Source organism: Cervus canadensis, chromosome 18 (genome assembly GCF_019320065.1).
Source record: "Cervus canadensis isolate Bull #8, Minnesota chromosome 18, ASM1932006v1, whole genome shotgun sequence".
Taxonomy (NCBI): domain Eukaryota; kingdom Metazoa; phylum Chordata; class Mammalia; order Artiodactyla; family Cervidae; genus Cervus; species Cervus canadensis.
The window spans coordinates 61254982-61275771 of NC_057403.1; the positions used below are offsets into that span (position 1 = coordinate 61254982).

Genomic DNA, 20790 nt, shown 5'->3' on the forward strand with positions numbered 1-20790 from the left:
GTCCTCAGGATTTTCATCTCCTGGCTCCTGCTTTTGCCCGGGGCATCGTGGGCACGTGCAAGTCAGAGATCAGGCAAGCCTTTAAGGGGACTGTGGATGCAGAAGTCAGGGCTCTCCTTCTGACACCTTGCTTTTCGGTATTCCACCCTAAATTTCTAACCACTCTGGCAACTTTGAACTTTGTCCTCTATCTCCTAGCAAAATTTGGCTCCCTTCTGCTTGAGTATAATGATGTTCTTAGGAGGAAGTCAGTCACACGTGGATCTCCTGGAATTTGTTTTCCATCTTTCAAGAATCAAATCCTCTTTAAGTTTCTGCATGTTTTGAGTTGAACTTCAAAACCCTGAAGCAGCTTTTAAAAAATATATTTTATCCAGCAACTATAATTGTTGTGGGCAGCAAGATAGTCCAATAAAAGCTCTCTCTTATGACTGGTACCTAAAAGGAAATCTTTCTCTTTTTGTGAACACATGCATACTATTATTATCATTTTAATAACAACAACTTTGGAAATGTCATATGTTCATCTCAGAGATATTTCCCTCTTCATCGACTGCCACTGCTTGAGTATAATAAATTTGTATATTTATTATATTATATTGTGGATTATATTATATTGTGGATACATTATATTGTGAATGTTTATATAATTATTAACTTGGTCTATTAAATTATTTAGGACTGCAAAATGGGCATATACTGATTCTACTATTTCTTCTTTATTTGTATAAATATAACTTAAAACAGAAAGCCCTTCTAATCTTCTATTTTATTACCTTGAGGTACAGATTACATAGGAAAACCAGGATAAATGCTTGATGCTTTCTCTGCATTTATTAGTTTTCAAAATAATGAGTCAATTCCTTAATAGCTTTCCTAGGTAACCAATGAGAGTTTTCTCTTTTTAGAATTATCATGAACCCATTCCTTTAAATATCATTAATATGTTTCAAAACTGCAGTTTCCAATTTTACTGATGCTAAAACATTTCCATCTTTGGTCAGAGAGAGCCTCTTCAGTTGACTCTGTGTTCTTTTGACATAATCCTGATGGGTTTTCACAGTGTCTTTATTTCCTGGAATTCTAATAGCTAGTCTTATTTTAATTTTAATATAACTTCGCCAATTATCAAATTAAAATCTTAAGACTATAACCTCTACAAGGAATTAGAATTTATCCACTTTGATTTTAAGCCAATAAGAATCTATCCTCTTTTTAAACTCTGACAACATAGGATCCCTCAGCTGCAATATTAGCTGATAAACAATCTGAGAGCAGGGATTGTATTTAATGCATCTTGTCAAGATATCAGCAGTTAACATGTTGTTAGGATTAGTTGCTCGGTCATGTCTGACGCATTGCGACCCCTTGGGCTGTAACCCACCAGTCTCTTCTGTCTATGGAATTCCCCAGGCAAGGATACTGGAGTGGGTAGCCATTCCCTTTTCCAGGGCATCTGTTGGAGTTGCTTAATAAATAGATATTGGATTTAATCACAACTATTCTTTAGATAAATATAACACATTTCCTGCTTTTCCTTTCCCCGCTAACCCAACAAGTGGTGTGAGAGAGCTGCACCCTGAGTAGATAGAAGTCTATTACCTAGTTTTCTCTCAGTGTTTTTCACCCACATAAACACTTGCACCTCTCATGCTACTTTATTACATTTCCTGTTAATATATTTTCTAAGCAGAAATCTACAGATGTGAGTAGTTCTGACTTTCAGTATTTTTTACATTACGAAGTGCACACTCTTATTTTTTAAGTTAATGTGTTTTGCACTATCTGACTTATTTCCATCTACTAAATAGAATCCATAATTTTCTCTTAAGTGGTCTGCCTCTAAGCACATAAGCATACCAGAGTGACGCTTCTGTACATTTCTCCTCTGCCCGTCCTCACTCAGTCCTTTCCCTGGGCTCCATGCCTGACCTCTAACAGGCTGCGTGTGCCACTTGGATGGTGGGGACAGCCTTCCTGAGGTTCCCCAGACCTGCTGCCATGCATTCATTCATTCATCTATCCAGAAGGCTATCCAGTTTCAACATTGTAGAATGTGCATGATGTGACCGGGAGCAGAACACACCTTCTGACCTAAACAGGAAGTACTAGAGAAACTGTGAGAAAGAGTGATTTCCACACTGAGAATTATCTAGGTAGGGGAATAAAGGCTGGATGTGTGTGATGGCCCTATGTATCATTTAAAGATCCTAAGACTAGAAAAATCATGAAAATACAGCAGTTCAAAGATAGTAATTATTTTCGCTGTGGCCGGGCAGTTGGACGTCCTTCCACAGATTACAGACCACAGATTATAAGATGAGAGTGTTCACATAAGAATAGAGAAAAGAAACCAAGAATTTATTCTCAGGGCAATTGCTTTAGCAGTTCACCCACAATTAAACATTATCTCCTGCGGCTTAATTGCCATTCTGAAGGACTCCTCAGACACACTCACTTGAACCCAGTTATTTTCTTTTCTTGCCTTTGTTTACCATTGTTTATTCTTTGGGACATACTGCATAGAGCAGTATTTCTTCGCCATCAAACACTGTCTTTTTCTTTCTTCCACGAGTTATTTCCTTCCCTACACCTCTTGTCCAGATCTATAAACATGTTCGCAGTGGCTATGGCCAAGACATCTGAAATTTATACTTTCCCTTTGAACCCATAAAATTTAGCTTCGGCTTCTCTCATTACTCAGGAAACAACTTCAGGTTTACCAACATAAAAGTAGAACATGCTCTTTGATATGGATTTTCCATTCACTTGATGCTCCTTCATAACAAGTTACTGCTCTAACTCATTGGGAGAGAGGGTAATAAAACCATGTGTGGGTCTCACAACAGCCACTTTCCCAGCAATGTTCACAGGGACCGCTTGCATGTATAACTCTAGCCAACACGCATTAGGCACAATGGGGAGGGGGCGAGGTTAAGTTTCGGCAAAAAATGCACACTACCTGAAAAACAGTATAAAGGGACTGTTTTAATTATGAGAGAAATGCATTTCTGTCTTTCAAAGACATGAGTAGTTGTACAAACATAGCTTTAAACTTCATACTTTTATTACCAACAGTAAGAAAGATTATGACTTAATAACTAATGATATTGTATAGGTTTCAAGTCTTCAACCCAGAAGCTATGGAGTTCCAATCTTGCATATTTTTGTTGCTCAAACTCACTGAATCAGCAATGGAATTAATTCTTTCTCCTGCTCCCTTCCAAAACTTATTTGCTCTCCAGTGCTTCCTCTCAGTAAATGGTATCACCTTCCAGACAGTCACTCAAATCTGATAACTCAGTGTCTACTCACATAAAACCACCAAATTCTTTTGATGCAATAGTGAAAGAGAGTGTTGTCACTCAGTCATGTCTGACTCTTTGTGACCCCATAGGCTGTAGTCCACCAGGCTCCTCTGTCCATGGAATTCTCCAGGCAAGAATTTGGAGTGGAGTTGCTTGCCATTCCCTTCTTTAGGGGATCTTCCCAACCCAGAGATTGAACCTGGGTCTCCTGCATCACAGGTGGATTCACCAGGGACTCCCTGGCGGATTAAGGTGGTAAAGATTCAAGAGTAGCCTCATCATATTGTGAATCTGATTCAGTTCAGGAGACCTCTCTCTCCATATTGCTGACCCTCTAGTCTGAGACTCCAGCTGTCACTTGCAGAAAGGAATTCAGAAACCTTCCAACTGAGCTGCTGCCTTTAATCTGTACCCCTCATGTGGCCCTCCACCCTGCACCACATTTCAGTCTGAATGAAAATTCTCAAATGCAAACTGATCCTCCAAGCATATAGACTGATCCTCATTCCCAGGCTTGACTGGAACACACCCTTTCTCCTATTTGGACCATTTTCCCAGACTCCCATGCAAAAATATCTGCACCTTAGTTTCAAAACCTACTGCCATAAACTTTCTCATACTAACCTTAGTCTATCAATCACTTCATTCCTAACACCTTATACTAATGTACCATATTTGCTTTGGGTTTGTGTAATTTTTATGACATCACACTTTCTCATCTTTAAGGAAGTATATGTTAATTTAAATTCCTCCCTACATCCTACCCCCCAAAAAAAGTAGATTTTTTTTGCCAGTGTTAATAGATATTTAAAGGATGAACACAAGTTTGATTCATCAAGAGTACTCGTTTTGGAAGGTGATGGATCTGATTTCAGATCTTAGATCTAACACAGGCTGTGCAATTCCAGCGTCCTTAACTTCTCTCAGTCCACTTTTCCCCGTGTCAGGAGACTTTTGAAGCACTGTGGTATACAATATTCTTGAGTGGGTTGCTCAGGCAACCACACTCCCCCACCCAAAGTCGTGGTAACATGGTGCAGGCAACGGGAACGCACAAGCCAGCTGGTAGATGCAATGCTCCAGGCCTTCCTCAGGCCCACAGGAGGCCCACTTCACAGCCAACACGGACAGGTGTCCAGAGATTGTGGTCTAGGAGAGATCCTGCTCATATTGCACTCTTAACACTTTTCCTTTTTTTTTTTTTTTTCTTTTCTTTCTTCTTGTTGTAAGGATTGCAGAAGAATGGCCTTGCATATCTGGAGAAAATCCAGTCTGATCTTGGCTACTCAGGAGACTTGCAGACAAAATCCTAAGCTGGATTCTTGTGCTGACCTACAGCTCGTCCTATTGAGGGCAGGAACACTAGTGATCACAGATATTTCTGTGCCAGAAAACCCAGAGCAAGTCACAGGGGTCATTTAGCAGACCATACAATGGTAACATCCAAGTACTGACTTCACTGTGTCATCAAGATTATAAAAAATAGTATCTGACACATATTAACTCTCCAGTAATGATAATTAAATAGTACAATGTTTTAGTAAGCTAATATTCTGCAAGGCTAATGCTTTGCGTACATGGAGAATAAGAGTGTTGACTACGGTGTAATGGAGGAATTAAAGTCAACTTGATCAAATACATTCCCATAAGGCATTCACACACAGCTTTGTTGAGGTTATTTTTGGTCATCTATGAGAGTATTTTTCCATTAAGTTTATTTTTTTTCTCTTTTATCCAAAATTACCCAACAGAAGGGGACAACAGAGGATGAGATGGTTGGATGGCATCACCGACTCAATGGACATGAGTCTGAGCAAACTCTGGGAGATGGTGAAGGACAGGCAAGCCTGGCGTTCTGCAGGCCACAGGGTCTCAAAAGTCGGACAGGACTTGGCAACTGAACAGCAGCAACAATATCATTTTACCATGTGTTTTTATGTTTGAGTTTAAAATACTTCCTCTCAGTATTGATCCTTCAACCGTGGGTCCATGAAAAAAGGAGGCTGACTAAATGCACGGATTTTGCACTTTACTCCAAGAGACAGCAAATGAAGTCACAGTGAAAACACTGTTCCATGGGGCTGCAGATCAATACAAGGGTGGGAGATGGGAGGAAGGTGAGTTATCATCCAGTACAAGGCAGCAGAGAACTCATAGGAACCTGCAGCCACTTCACAGGGACTCAAAGACCCTCCTTTCCCAGCAGCCACTTCATAGGGACATTACTAAAGGAGACCAGTGTCAATAGCCTTGTTAAACTAACGTTGAATTTATATATGAGATTCAAAATATGAAGTGTGTGCTGCTGGGAAAACTGCTTAATATCTCTAAGACTTCTTTGGATGGGTGATTTTTCGGATTAAATTAGAATATCTATAAAAACTGTTATCTGACGCAGAGTAAGTGCTCAATAACTGTTTGTATTATTATACAGCGATAAATATTTTGCAAAGTGGATGCTCTGAACCAGTAGAAAATGTAACTATAAATACAAATCATTTTGGAGTTTGCTTTGCTGATTGTCCATTGTATGGTACGGGCTTTGCTAAAACTCCACAATCCTAAGACAAATAAGACTGTCCAGATTCTGTGTTCCAGAATCACAATCTGGGGTGGGATTTTTTTTTTTTTAAGGATAATTTTGTTCAATGAGATCATTGCAAAGGGAGGAGCAGCTGAGCTGAAGTGCAGAAGCCAAGAAAGCCACCAGGAAGTCAGGCAGACGGTGAGGAGTGAAGCTGCCCGTGGCTCGTCTTGGATTCAACAGCTGGAGGGGGCAGGAGCATGAGCTAGGGTTCTGGAGTCTGGCAGACAAGGCTGCAAATCCTGTCACTTCCTATTTGGGCAACTGGAGGGAGTCACAGTCTCAAGAGTCGAATCTCTAAGCTTTAGCTTCCTCATTTGCAAAGCAGGGGAATGGAGGGGCTACCTAATAATATTTATCTGGACTTGGTTGTGAATTATAAACTAACTGCTTAATGTGGTGTCAAACATATAACAAGCACTCAAGAAAAGTGTTACTTTTAGAATTATAAAAATTAATCCTATTAACATGAGTGCTCTATTGCTATTAATACAATCATGACATTGCTGTCAACGCGGTTTCTCTGTCCAACACAGCGCAGACAAATTCAACAAGCTGCCTGTCCTCTTTATGACATGCCTGCCTTTTACGTAAATAAAGTGAGCCTGAGAAAGCGATAAGACACGTGAGAAGAAAGCTTGAGTGGCTGAAGAAATAAAGGTTTACTAGAGGAATCAAGATGTAGTGGAACTGAACAGTTCTTCTGCGGACTAAGTCGTGAGACACTGGGCAAATTACTGACTGTCTCCAAACCTCAGACTGCTGGTCTGATCACTGTAGACCACATTAACTCACTCACTGTTCTCTAATAACAGGGCATCTGGCAGGATGGTGTGGCTTGAGGTGGACCATCAATAACTCTCAGGTCCCTGTCCCACAGAAAGACATAATAAAATGCTTCATGAAGAGGAGACTAAGTGAAATCTGTGGTTTCTATCTTTTCTTATGTGAAAGTATTTCAAACACATTTTACACTTTGGCAGGGGTCTTTACCTTCTCTATGAATTTATGTTCAGGGCATAGCATATTTATAAATGAGTTTCATGGCATATTATTTTTAGGCTGCAGAGGAAAAGCATTCTTTGTTCTCATAACAGATGATTGGTTTTACTAAATGGGTCACTGTGTTTTATGAAGTTTAGGCTACCCAAATGAAATATCATCAAATATAGCCTATAGAGATAAGTTCTAATATTTACAAGTTAAGATCTAGTCAGTAATATCAGATTTGGGTAAATGGATTCATATGTGTCTACAAACATCTATCTGTCTATCTCTGTATCAGTTTGTCAATAAAATGCGTCCATTTCTGATTTGTAATATAAAAGCGGAACACATAAGCCAATATTGGCATGTATGGGCACATATAAAGCTTTCAACAAAAATCGCCTGTTTTTCTGTCTCTTTACATAGCTCTGAAGTCAATTTCGGCATACAGTTTGGCTTTTAAAATATCTCCTTTGATATCTATTCCACTGTGTTGGATAAACAAATACTTACTATATGCACATCCAAACACCTCGATTCGCATTCCAATTCTGCCCTTGGGGTTCCACTCTAGAGGGATGAAGCGCAGAAATCTGGCTTTGATAGAAGGCTGGAGTCTATAGTACACAACACTGTCTGCATTTGCATTTCCTACAAATCCCTAGGAGAAAAGAGCAGGAAGGAAATCAGTGCATCTGGAGAGTATCTATTTCACTTTGTCCCCTAAAACACCAATAAGCAGTGTCTGATTTGCTTTTTAACTTATAAAATGGCAACCATTTAAAGAAGATCATATTATTAATAGTTTTATCATAATGTTTCATCAGCGGAAGTTACTATAGTCTAAACTGCTTTCTATATAGCAGTTTAAATCCCACCATCTGCATGAAGTCAGCTTTCACTGTGAAACCCCCAGTAAAGTTTGTTTCTATGAAGTGCAGATGAAAATGAAAGTTATTGACCTGAACAGTGAGAACATCCTCTTGTATTCAAAAACTAGAATCAGATTCGGCATAGAAGTTGCTCCCGTAGTTGATGAATGAGTAAGGTTAAGACGTGTTTCTATCATTTCACCCTCTCATCTTACTCAGCAACATAAATGAGAGTATCACCAGACATTCAAGTCAGAGCTATACTCTGAGAACAGGCTGTTAAACTTCGTTCACCACACAGCTGGATACACACATTAAAAACTGTTGTTACACATCATTTTTCTTCAATAAAAAAATAATAAAGTAAAAACTTCTGTATTTAAAAAATTGTTAAGGGAAATTGGAATCAATAATAATTGGAAAGACCTGAAATTAGACTGACAGACTCTAGAATCTGAAAGCTATAAAGACCATAGGAATGCTGCTGAGCTAGTACCATCAAATTGCAAATGAAGAAATTAAATGTCAAAATGGCAACAACAAAAACAAAACCTTCTGCTGTTTGCAAAACTATCATATGGTATGACCAGGAGCAATGTCCCTTTCACAATATCAGGATGCATCTACCTAACACCTGCAAAACCCACACTTAAACAGCTTTTATTTTCTCCCACATTGACATATGGTAAAGCTGCATATGTGAAAAAGTTTGGATGAGACAGAAATTGTTCTCAATAATTGATATTTAACTTTTAAATTTTTTATTTCATCTTCTCTTTGTCCTCTTCCACCTCTTCTTTCCCTCCCACCTTCCTGTTCTCCTTCTCTTCCCCTCCTCCTCCTCCTTTTTTTGTTTAACTGTAACAATCAAGACATGCAACAAAATAAGGGATCTTATTATCATCTACTCAGCCACGTGGTAGGTCCCCTTACCATAACTTGATCCACAAATGAGGTCACCCTCATGTAGACCATACCAGACAAAGCAAACATTTCAGTAGCACCAATTCCCGGGGAATCTATCCATTTGCCTCGTTTTCTTTCTACTTCACAAATAAGCATTTACCAAAATAGTTTCTAACACAGTAAAAATAATAATAATAAAAATAAAGCTGGGTTTTTCATAGTCAAATTAATGTGATTGGATTCCCCTTATCCCCCAACACCCCTAACACCTCATACACCCAATTTTCAGGCTCACACAAAACAAGCAGTTCTGTGACAGTTTCTTCAAATTATATCCCAAATCGGGGCATCTCCCTTCATCTCAGCTATGACCACCGAGTTCAACAAAGCAGTATCTCACCAGAACTACTTCAATGGCTCCTCCTCATCTTTTCAGCCTTCTGTTTCCCACGCCCATGCCCAACCACAACCCTGATCTCCTCCCCTCTGAGCAGACAGTACGATTTTTAAAGGTAAAATAAACTATGTTACCCACACTGCTTCCTTTACCACGTAGAACAAAATCCGAATTCCTTATCAGACAGCACCATCTTTGGCCACCTCCCCCACAACGCTCGAAGAACAGGGAGCCTCCCTGTGGAAACCAAGTTCCGCCCTGAGCGCCTTTACACCAGCTGCTCATTCCCCTCTGAAAGTTCTGCCCTTATGATCCCCGCACAACCAGCTCCTCTTGGCATCTCAGGCTTGTTCTAAAGAGCATCACCTAAGACGGGCCCTTTCTGATCCCCCAGCTTCTGAAGGAGTGTACCTGGCACCCTGGCATCTTACCTTTCTGTTTTATCTTCTTCGTGTTACTCATTATTTGGGGATCTTGTTTGTTCATCTTCCCCCCACCACCCCCACCCAGAAGAGAAGCTCTGTAAAGCATGGACTTTTACTGAACTTCCTTCCTTAGTACCTAGAACATGGCTGGGCTCAGAGGCCCTCAACAAAATATTTGTTGGGTGTGTATGTTTGGATAACACTGGGCTTAAAAACAAACCAAAGTTCAACAAGTTTCTTGACTATAGTATCTCTCTGAACAGGTCAAATGAGGAGGTACAAATAAACACTGTATCTCCTGAGGGAGCAACAGTTATGCAGCGTGTTTGAAATCTATTAGCCCCATATTCTTGGCTAGTATTTCCCAGAACATAAACAGGAGAACATCATTTAATCCCATAGAATACTTGGACTCTAATAACCAGACACTTTTAGAATGTTCCATCCTATTCCATGAGTTGAGGATCTGGTATAAAAGGTTAACTGTGTCACACTACCTAATATCCATCCTCACTTCATATTTAGCACACCAGGGTCTCCTTTTCTATCAAAACCACGCACATTTGCCTGAAAATGTCCATTTATACCAACCTTGTCTTTAGAATGGCTGATGAAGGGCAGTTTCATTTTAGACAGTATTTCCCAAACCTGAATGACATGTTAAACGTCCCAGTGCTCAGACTGGGCATTGTTGTACATGTGTGTGTGCACGTCTGATTCTTCACAGGCTCTCCAAGTCAGGGTAATGTGTCTCCAAGGTTGAGGACCACGTTTATAGATATTCAATCCTAATCAGACTTTCTTATACTTCTGATTCTATTTTCCTGGGTATGGCTGGCAGGTTAATACAATACCTAATTATGATTTTTGCAGGGAACAGCTGGATGATGAATTAGAGAGCCCTCCAAAATATCTTGCATTTTTCCAAAATTAATATAAGTTCACAGATTGAGATAGATGGCACTATGACGATCTCAGCATTTTATGGGACTGGGAGAAAAAATGCAGGTGAGAGTGGCTACAGAGAGGCACATGGGAAGAGGACATCTGTAAGTGGAAGCCCTTCACAGCTTATGTGATCAATTTATGAGTTATTTGAATTTTGAGAACATAAAGAAGAAATGTAAATTACTTAGTTTGTATAAGTTATAAAAACATTTGGGCACATTCAAAATTTTAAGTGATTATTTCTTACAAGGGATAAGGGAAATTGTGAGGTGGGAAATATGAGATTTTAACCTAGTACAGTTTATTCATTTCTAAATTTTTTAACTAGCATGTACTAATTTTACAATCATTAGCAAAATAAAGTAACACATATACACGTAAGTGTGTGCAATGACAGAACAGGCAAAAATATCACTTAGTAATGCTTTGGGTACCTTAAATAACATTCTAATATCAATAACATTGGGAAAACATGCACCATAACTACTAATTAAATATATTTAACTGAACAATAATATTTGCATTTTTTGCTCCACGTGTTGATAACTTAAAACATAAGATAACAAAGATTCTGTTGTAGCATTCAATGATCTAACAGGAATTTTTGTATAATGTCTATGACTGAGACGGAATTGATGCCATGTTGCTTTATAAATGAAAAGTCCAATGCATACTAATATTCCTAATGTAATTCCATTGCCTAAGAGACTTTTCTCAATTTGCTATAAGATTTTTTCATATCATTATAATTCATAAAGGAATGCATGAATTTAAATGTCTCATTCTCTTTTGAAAAAATAATTTTATTATGAGAATGTGTATGTCTTCCCTTATATCGTCGATTCTGAACTTGGGCGTGGGTCTGCATGACCTGAGGTACTGTCACTGCATCTGTATCTGTGGGAGGGGCTTTAGAGTCTGCATTGCAGTGCGGGTCTGACTGATTTGTGCCTTTGGTCTTTGGCCTGATCCTTGAACATTCTTCAGGCTTGTGGATAAATTGTGCTCTTTTCCCCTTGCTATTTTATCTCAAAATTTTTCAGAGAGAGAAAAGGTTTTAGGAGAAGAGTTCACTAGGGTTAACTTCCAAAAGCAAGAATAAGTAACAAATGTCTTTTGTGCTATCAATTGGACTGTCTTCAACATGAAAGGTTGTGTCTCAACATCAGACACAGCAGAAATACATATTATGGAGTTTTAGTACTTGCCTCAAGGCTGTGAAGTATTTTTCTGCCCACATAAAACTGAGGATAACAAAAATTATAGAGGTTATGTGCCTAGAACCACACAGCTAGAAAGTGACAGGGTAAGGATTTAATTCCATACTTCTCCGAATCAAAAGCCCATAATTTAGCTAAGCATCAAAAGGCCTCACTCTTACAGGACATGAAAGCAAACAACCTACCCTAGAGGAAACCTGATATTTTATCTGAGGGTTTTTTTTCCCTTTTTCTCATAATTTATATTTAACATCTTTGACACATTTGAAATTAATGCAACTTAGATTATTACTGGCTGGGACATACCTCTTCCAGTTGATTTTACAGACAATAGGATTGTTCCATTAACTACATTTTCTCAAAATTAAAAGACAAACATTCAATCATCAATAGGATACTTTCATATAAATGGTAACCTCCTAGTAGATGCATAATGTAAAAGAATATGCCATCAGATCATCAAATATATGAAATATCTAAAAGTAAAATTAAGGTGATGTGTCTTATGTGATAAAAATCAAAAGCCTTAATTATATTTTTCTTCAAGACTTGATGATTTTCAAACTCAATGAGGTGTTCACAGATGGGTTTAGAAATGTATTCTAACCAAGATAATTTATGGAGTTAATGAATTAAAGTTTCTCACAGGATTTTAAGTATTTTCACAGCGATTCTAAAGTTTATGAAGAAGTGTAATAACATTAATTTCTTTTGCAAATAGTAATTGAGCAATTCATCTATGAAAGCCAAGATGCATAAAGGAAGATAGCCATATGGCAGTTCATAAGGGGCTCCAAAACATGGCTGTAATAAATCAGAAACATGGGACCAGTTACATGCTGTTATATAGCAGATTTGTAATTACATATAAAGTCGTCCAGCTCCCACCAAAATAAATAGTAATATGAGTAGAAATTCAGCACAACAAACAGGCAAACAATAAAATCCTCTGACCTGCCTTATTCATGTGACTTACATATGACCTTTTTTCAAGTACAATTCATTTTGACACAGTCAGCTAATAGACAGACACTAAATATATCACAGCAACATGCTATCTAATGGAAATCAGCTCTTTATTTTATGATGTTGATTATAAATCTTTACTAAGTATGAATCCCGTGAGATCAGGTCTAGAGAAATGTAAAAGAAAAAGCAAAGAAAAATAAGAACTATCAAAAAATGGGCAATATGCTAACATAACCCCAGATAAGATTAACATTTAAACATATTAATATGCTGCATAAGACACTGCAACTGTATCTAACAAAAGTTGATTCTATCTTGAGTGAGAATGGAATTTCTTTAACGTAATAGAAGATCAGCAAGGGAGCATAGCAGTCAAATCAGAAAGTTAAGTTTTGTTCTGAATATACAATAACACTCAATTTTCAAAATAAAAGGGTATAGAATTTTATTAATATTAAATCAGTTTCTATTATCTCTCTCAGAAAATATTCAATAGCTTTAAAATATTTATTTTGAGGGATACCAAAATATTAACAATAGTTCACTGAGGAACCACAAACCAGCCATTATATTAGAATCTGTAGAGGCACAAAGCTGTAAAATACACTGGTGAGGCCCTTTTAGTACAGAAGGGTTTGAATTCTCAAGACAGAAATATCAAAGGGAAAGAGAGAAAAAGTACATGAAAGATACGTTCTTCACCGTAGTCCGTAGCTATTGCTGCTGTTCACTGGCTCAGTCCTGTCTGACGCTTTGCGACCCCATGAACTACAGCATGCCAGGCCTCCCTGTCCCTCACCAACTCCTGGACCTCGGTCAAACTCATGTCCATTGAGTCGGTGATGCCATCAAACCATCTCATCCTCTGTCAGCCCCTTCTCCTCCTGCCTTTAATCTTTCCCAGCATCAGGATCTTTTCCAATGAGTCACCTCTTCACATGAGGTGGCCAAAGTATCGGAGCTTCAGCTTCAGCATCAGTCCTTCCAATGAATATTCAGGGTTGATTTTCTTTAGGATGGACTGGTTTGATCTCCTTGCTGTCCAAGGGACCCGCAAGAGCCTTCTCCAACAACACAGTTCTAAAGCATTCTTTATGGTCCAACTCTTACATCCATACATGACTAGTGGAAAAATCATAGCTTTGACTATACAGACCTTTATCGGCAAAGAAATGTCTCTGTTTTTTAATATGCTGTCTAGGTCTGTCATAGCTTTTCTTCCAAGGAGCAAGTGTCTTTTAATTTCATGACTTCAGTCACCATCTGCCATGGTTTTTGAGCCCAAGTAAATAAAGTCTGTCACTGTTTCCACTGTTTCCCCATCTATTTGTCATGGAGTGTTAGGGACCAGATACCACGATCTCAACTACTGTTGAGATATAGTTATAAATTGTTACATGGCTGATATATGGACATAAATTTATGTTAGGGTAATACATGTATAATTTTGTGGAAGATTAAAATTTGATTGAGATTCAAATAACTTTTGACTAAAAACTAATTATATTAAGGTAATGGTAGATTAGGAGATTCTGAACAACACCCCTGCTAAAAGCTGTACAAAACGAGAAACAGGGGCTGAAGATCTAAAAGACAATAAAATATTAAACGTCCAATATTTGGGAGAAGAACAGCCCAAGAGACCAGCCCTACCGTTGGGATCCTCGTTTTCCTCCTTAGTGACCTAAGGCTTTCTAAAGAGAAGGAACTGAATGACCTTTGGACAACGTCACAGAGTTAAAGATAAAAGTTTAGTTCTAGAGCCCTCAAGGGCATGAATATCCCATAAAACTTCCACGGGGTTTGTGTCAAAACTCTGAGAGTCTACAGCTAAGAATAACTGGTAAGACAGAGAGAGACAACTCCCCACAGGGATGAAAATTCAGCTTCCCATTTTCCCCACCTGTGTGATTACATGACGGTCAGAGAGGCCTCATGCTCCTTGCTGCCTGCAGAAGCAACTGTAATTATACTCTGTAGGAAGATATCCTTCTAGATCTCAAATTATCTGTTCAGTTCTTCATATAGAATGTCCTACACACAAGAGAAAGCAATAAAACATCAGCAAAAATTGTTCTTAAAGGAAATTCATAGTCTTGAACATGTACACAGATTAGTGAATAGGAAAGGCATCAGCTATGTTATTTAAAGAAATGGGAAACCATCACTATAGAACAACAAAGTCGGGCAAACTGAAAATCAATAAATTTTCTGAGACCTATGAGAAAATTGAGATTACATGGTGCTGAGTACTGAGTTGTGTCCCTCCTAAAGCATGCAGGCTGAAGCCCTAACCACTTCCATGGTGACAGTATTGGGTGGTGGAGACTTCAGGAAGTAATTAGGTTTAGAGGAAGTCATGAGGGTGGGGACCCCATGATGGGGTTAGCGTCCTTACAAGACGAGGAAGACAGACCAGAGCTTTCTCTCACTCTGCCAGGTGAGGACACAGCAAGAAGGCTGATGTCTGCAAACCAAGAAGGCTCCTCACGAGGAACTAAGTCAGCCAGCACCTTAATCCTGGACTTCCTAACCTCCAGAAATGCGAGAAATAAATGCCTGTTTTTTGAGCCACCCAGCCTATGGCATTTTGTTATAGCAGCTTGAGCTGACTAATACACACGGCAAAGTACACCTCTGAGGTCCGGAGAGAGAAGGCCACCCAGAGAGAGCAGAAATCTGTCCATCCACCGGTGCCATAAACTGAGAGGCGCTCCCACGCTAATCCTGATGCCCTGACAGAAGCCGGGAGTGAGAGACTCCTGAGGCCTGTCCCAGAGCACAGATCGTTTCCTGGGGGGAAAGCCCACAGTAAAGCTCTGTGAGGAGCAGAAAAAAAAATTCTTCTTGGCTCTAGCAAGGAGGGGTAAGGGTAACCACTGCTACACTCGGAGTGATCCACCATCCAGGGGAAAGACTGCCAGAGCCTATTCCCTGAAGGCTCAGCAGATAAAGGATCTGTCTGCAGTGCAGTAGACGTGGGTTCGACCCCTGGGTCAGGAAGATCCCCTGGAGAAGGAAATGGCAACCCACTCTGGTATTCTTACCCGGAAAATCCCTTAGACAGAGGAGCCTGGCAGGCTATACAGTCTATGACGGGGTTGCAGAGTCAGACACGGCTAAGCACACAACCCCCCAAGGACCTCTAGAAATGCTAGTGAAGGTCACATTTTTAAGACAAAGACTAAAGCACTGACATTTAATCAGAGTATTGGAGAACGTTCTCATTCTCTCTCATCATACCACCAATACCAACAGGACTCCAGCATAATAATACTGGATAACAACTGAGAGAAATGCAAAACCTAGACTACCTCTGAAGAGGATGCTGAAGTCAAAGGAAAAACAAGGGTACTAGGTGAATTGGAAGACTATGGCACCTATACCATGTATAGATAACATTAAATACAGCCCAATTTCTAGCCAGATTAATATAAATTCTCACACGAAAGACCGATTTACCTCAGTTCCCATTACTAGACACAACATGTCCCAATTTCAACAAAAAGTTGCAAGGCAGGCCAACGAGCAAGACAGTCATCAAAACTTAATGGCAATCACCATCAGGCTCACATATTTACAGATGTTTGAATTATCAAACTAGAAATTTTTAAAAATTATGATGAATATGGCAAGGATGATAATGGAAAAAGTGGACAACATGCAAGAACACATGGGTAATGTCAGCAGAGACATGAAAATCTAAGAACCAAAGATTCTAAAATATTTGGAAATCAAAAACACTGTGACAGAAATGAAGAGTATCTTTAATGAATACACTGATACATTCAACACGGCCAAAGAAAGAATCAGTGAGCTCAAGGATAAGAAAGTACAAACATCCCAAATTGTATTGCAAAAAGGAAAAAAAAATGTGGAAGAGAATATCCATTAACCATAAGATAACTGTAAAAGTTGTAACATATGCATAAATGGAATAAAGAAGGTGAGTTGAGAGAATGGAGCTGAAAAAATATTTGAAATAATAATGCCAATGAATTTCTAAAATTAATGACAGACACAAGATCCACGAAGTTCAAAGAATAATAAACAGGTTAGAAATCAAAATAAAACTATATTTAGTTATACATATTCAAACTACAGAAAAGCAAAACTAAAGAGAACATTTTGAAAGAAGCCAGAGGAAAACAAATACCTTGCCTTTAGAAGAACAAGAATAAGAACTACATTGGACATCAGAAATTATATCAGAAATCATACAAGCAAGTAGAGAGTGGAGTGAAACATTTAAAGTGTTGAAAGAAGTGAAAATAATCCTAGAATTCTATAGCCAGAGAAACTATCCTTCAAAACTAAATGAGAAATAAAGATTTTCTCAGACAAAAGCTGATGATATTCACCACTAGTAGACCTGCTCTGCAAGAAATACTTAAAAGAAGTTCTTCAGACAAAGGAAATGATATATGTCAGAAACCTGGATCTACATAAAGAGAGGAAGAATATTTGAGAAAGAATAAAAGAAGGTAAGATAAAACTTATTTTTCTTATTCTTAATTACAAGATCACTGTTTAAAGAAACAGTGCCTGCTAAGCTGCTTCAGTGCGTCCAACTCTGTGTGACCCTGTGTGGACGGTAGCCCGCCAGGCTCCTCTGTCCATGGGATTCTCCAGGCAAGAATACTGGAGTGGGTTGCCGTGCCCTTCTCCAGAGGATCTTCCCAACCCAGGGATCGAACCCACGTCTCTTATGTTTCCTGCATTGGCAGGTGGGTTCTTTACCACTAGCACAACCTAGAAAGCCCCAAAGAAACAATAGGAAGAGATAAAACAGAATCCTACAAAATGCTCAGTCAAATTCAAATAAGGCATTGAAAAGAAGGACAACAAGAGAAAGAAAAGAGAGGAACAAAAAACATAAGACAGGGCTTCCCTGGTGGCTGTGGAAAAGAATCTGCCTGCCAATGCAGGAGACACGGGTTTGATCCCTGATGTGGGAAGATCCCACGTGTCGCAGAGCAATAGGCCTGAGTGCCACAACTACTGAACCTGCAACCATTGAGGGTACGTGTCACAGCTACTGAGGCCCACGCTCCCTGGAGCCCGTGCTCTGCAGCAAGAGGGGCCACCGCTGTGAGGAGCCTGTGCCCTGCAACCGGGAGCGGTCCTCACTCGCAGCATCTAGAGAAGGCCCTCATGCAGCAACAAAGACCCAGCAGAGCCAAAAATAAAAAATAAAATAAAATAAAAACACAATACAAATACAACAAACAGAAAACAGCCGCAAACGTGATAGATAATATTAATCCAAATATATCAATAAGCACTTTAAAAGTGGATCTAAATATGCTGCTTAAAACACAGAGATCTTCAGAGTATAAAGGTGTATAAAGGATGACCAGATCCAACTATTTGCTATCTATAAGAAATCTATTTTAAATGAAAGACTAAAACTAGATTAAAAGTAAAGAGATGGAGAAAGATAAGCCATGTTAATCTCAAAAATTTATAAATAGCAAAGTTAAAACCACCAGATCAATAAAATAGTAATCAGGAAGAGTTTATTGTGCATGTTAAGAATAGTTTAGAACTGGACGCTTGCAACCTCAAAACTAATATGAAGCTCAGAGGCACAGCCTTACAGAATGGCTTATAAAGTGAAAAAATGAGGAAGTGGTTTAACCTTTAAGGTGATTGGTTATTACAATGAGGGTTTCTAGAGGGCAGGGGATTGATCAAAAGCAATTATTTAATACCATGTTAAGGAAGATGACTTAAGTTTATTCTATGATTATCAGAGGCATTTACAAGCAGTAAACTAAGTTAAGTTTTGCTTATGCACATGAAGTAGGCTAGATTTAGTTTTGCTTATGTGGCTTAAATGGTTTTGTCTCCTCCGGGAATTTTCAAGTTTGGTGTTCATTTTATATTTTACTTTTTACAGTAATGCTAAATCTAAATAAACCTAGAATAGCTATATTAATTTCAGACAAAGCAGAATTCAGAAAAAGGAAGATTATCATAGATAAGTAGGCACATTGCATAATGACAAAATGATCAATTTTCCAAGATGGCTTAACATTCCTCTATGCATATGGACCTAACAGCAGAGTCCAAACACATGAGGCAAACACTGACAGAATAAGGAAAAATAGGCAAATCCATTATAAGAGTTGGACTAACTGATACATCAAGGAGGAAGGAAAAACAGCAAGAATGTAAAAGACCCATATCACTATTAATCAACTGGATCTAATTGACGTTTTAGACTATTCCAGCCAAGAATAGAAGAAACAGTCCTCTCAAGTTCATGAAGCATGGGCCCTCTCAAATTTAAAAGAATACAACTCATACAAAGTATGCTCTCAAATCACAATAGAATTCAACTATTAATCAGTAGCAGACAGATAGCTAGAAAGTCACAAAATGTTTGAAAACAACCCAAGTTGAAGTAGAAATCCCAAGTCAAATTTTTAAAAACTGATCTAAATGAAAATACAATTTACCAAAATTTGTGGGGTACAGCAGCATTTTTAGCATTAAATGTATGTATTAGAAGCAATAAAGATCTAAATAAATAAGTTTCTATCTTAGGGAACTAAAGGATATAGAGCAATTTAAGTCTAAAATAAGAAGAAGAGAAGAAGTAATAAAAATGTAAACCACAAATTATTGCAATAGAAAACAGAATGCGATAGAGAAAATCAACAAAACCAAAAGCTGGTTCTTTGGAAAGTTTGCTAAAATTGATAAATCTCTAGTCATGCTGTCCAAGAAAAAAAGAGTGAGAAGCCCCAAATTATCAATATCACAAGTGGAACAGAAGTCACTGCTATCGAGCACATGGACATCAAAAGAAGGAAGGGGAAGATTAATGAGCTGAGGATGAATGCAGACACCAGGAAAAATACAGTAAGTTAAAACCAAGGATGGAACAAGAAGTAGATAATAAAAATTAGGCTTCAAAGGACAGTTATTTAATTTTTGAGGTATAGTCGGTTTACAACATTGTGCCAATCTTTGCTATGCAGCAAAGTGACTCAGTTACATGCATACATATACTTTTATTATATTCTTTTCCAGTATGGTTTATCACAGGATATTGAGGACAGTTCCCTGTGCTATTCAGCAAACCTGCTGCTATCCATTCTAAATGGAATAGTTTGCATTTACCAACTCAAACTCCCAGTTCATCCATCACCTTTCCCCGGTACTGTTGGAAACCACAAGTCTGTTCTGCATCAGTCTGTTTCTGGTTTACAGATAGGTTCATTTGTGCCACAGTTTAGATTCTACATATAAATGATATTATATGGTATTTGTCTTAAGGTTTTGAAGGAGATTTAGATGAAAAAAAAAAAACAAAACACTAGCTAGACCGATCAAGGAAAAGAGACACAGCCAATATCCGGGATGCAAAAGAGCATTTACCATGATCCTACACACATGAGAATGAGAATAAGAGGATATTTGGAATAATTTTATGCCAATAATTTTAAAGATTAAATAGACACATTCCAAACTGTAATTTACCAAAGCAGGTGAGAAACAGGAAAATCTGAGTTGCCTATATATAGTCAAAACTAAATCTACAATTTAAAACTCTTCCCACACAGAAAACTTCAGTCCCTTTTGTTTTCCCTAATGAACTCTTCTAAATATTTAAGGCTATAACAACACAAGCATCACATAAGCACTTCGAAAAGTAGAAAAACAATGTTTCCCAGTTTGTTTTGAGGCCAGCATAACTGTGATATCAAAATCTGACAAAAAAACTTGTAAGAAGGAAAACAAAAGCCAACCTTATTAAAACACAGATCCCACAATCCTTAAAAGATACTTGCAATATTATATTAGGATATAAAAATAAAGATATAATAGGTCAAAATGCAATCAAGTTTATTCCAGGAATATAAGGACTGCTTAACATTTAAAAACTCTTCAATGTAATTAATCAAGTTGAAGAAAACATAGTCTTCTAGATAAATGCAGTCTTTGATTAAATTCAACAATTAACAAGATTAAGACCTTTAGCCAAGTAGGGAATTTCTAACTCTGTAAAGGATATCTACAAAAGTCTTACAGTCAGCATCACATATAGGACAAGATTCTGAGAGCTCTTTAAGAGTTTGGGTACCAGGCAAGCATGTTGTCTACAGACCCATCAATTCAACCTGTAGTGAATATTCTAATTAGTACAGTGAAAGTGAAAGTCG

At 38.2% G+C, this 20790-nt stretch overlaps 1 protein-coding gene across 1 annotated transcript in view; it reads right to left on the reverse strand.

The window, feature by feature from the left end:
* CNTNAP4 (contactin associated protein family member 4) overlaps positions 1–20790 on the reverse strand; it is a 268149-nt gene that overhangs the window by 115614 nt on the left and 131745 nt on the right. The window contains exon 4 of the mRNA XM_043434893.1: positions 7393–7540. Within this exon, the coding sequence (XP_043290828.1) occupies positions 7393–7540 (148 nt within the window). The remainder of the gene's footprint in view (positions 1–7392; positions 7541–20790) is intronic.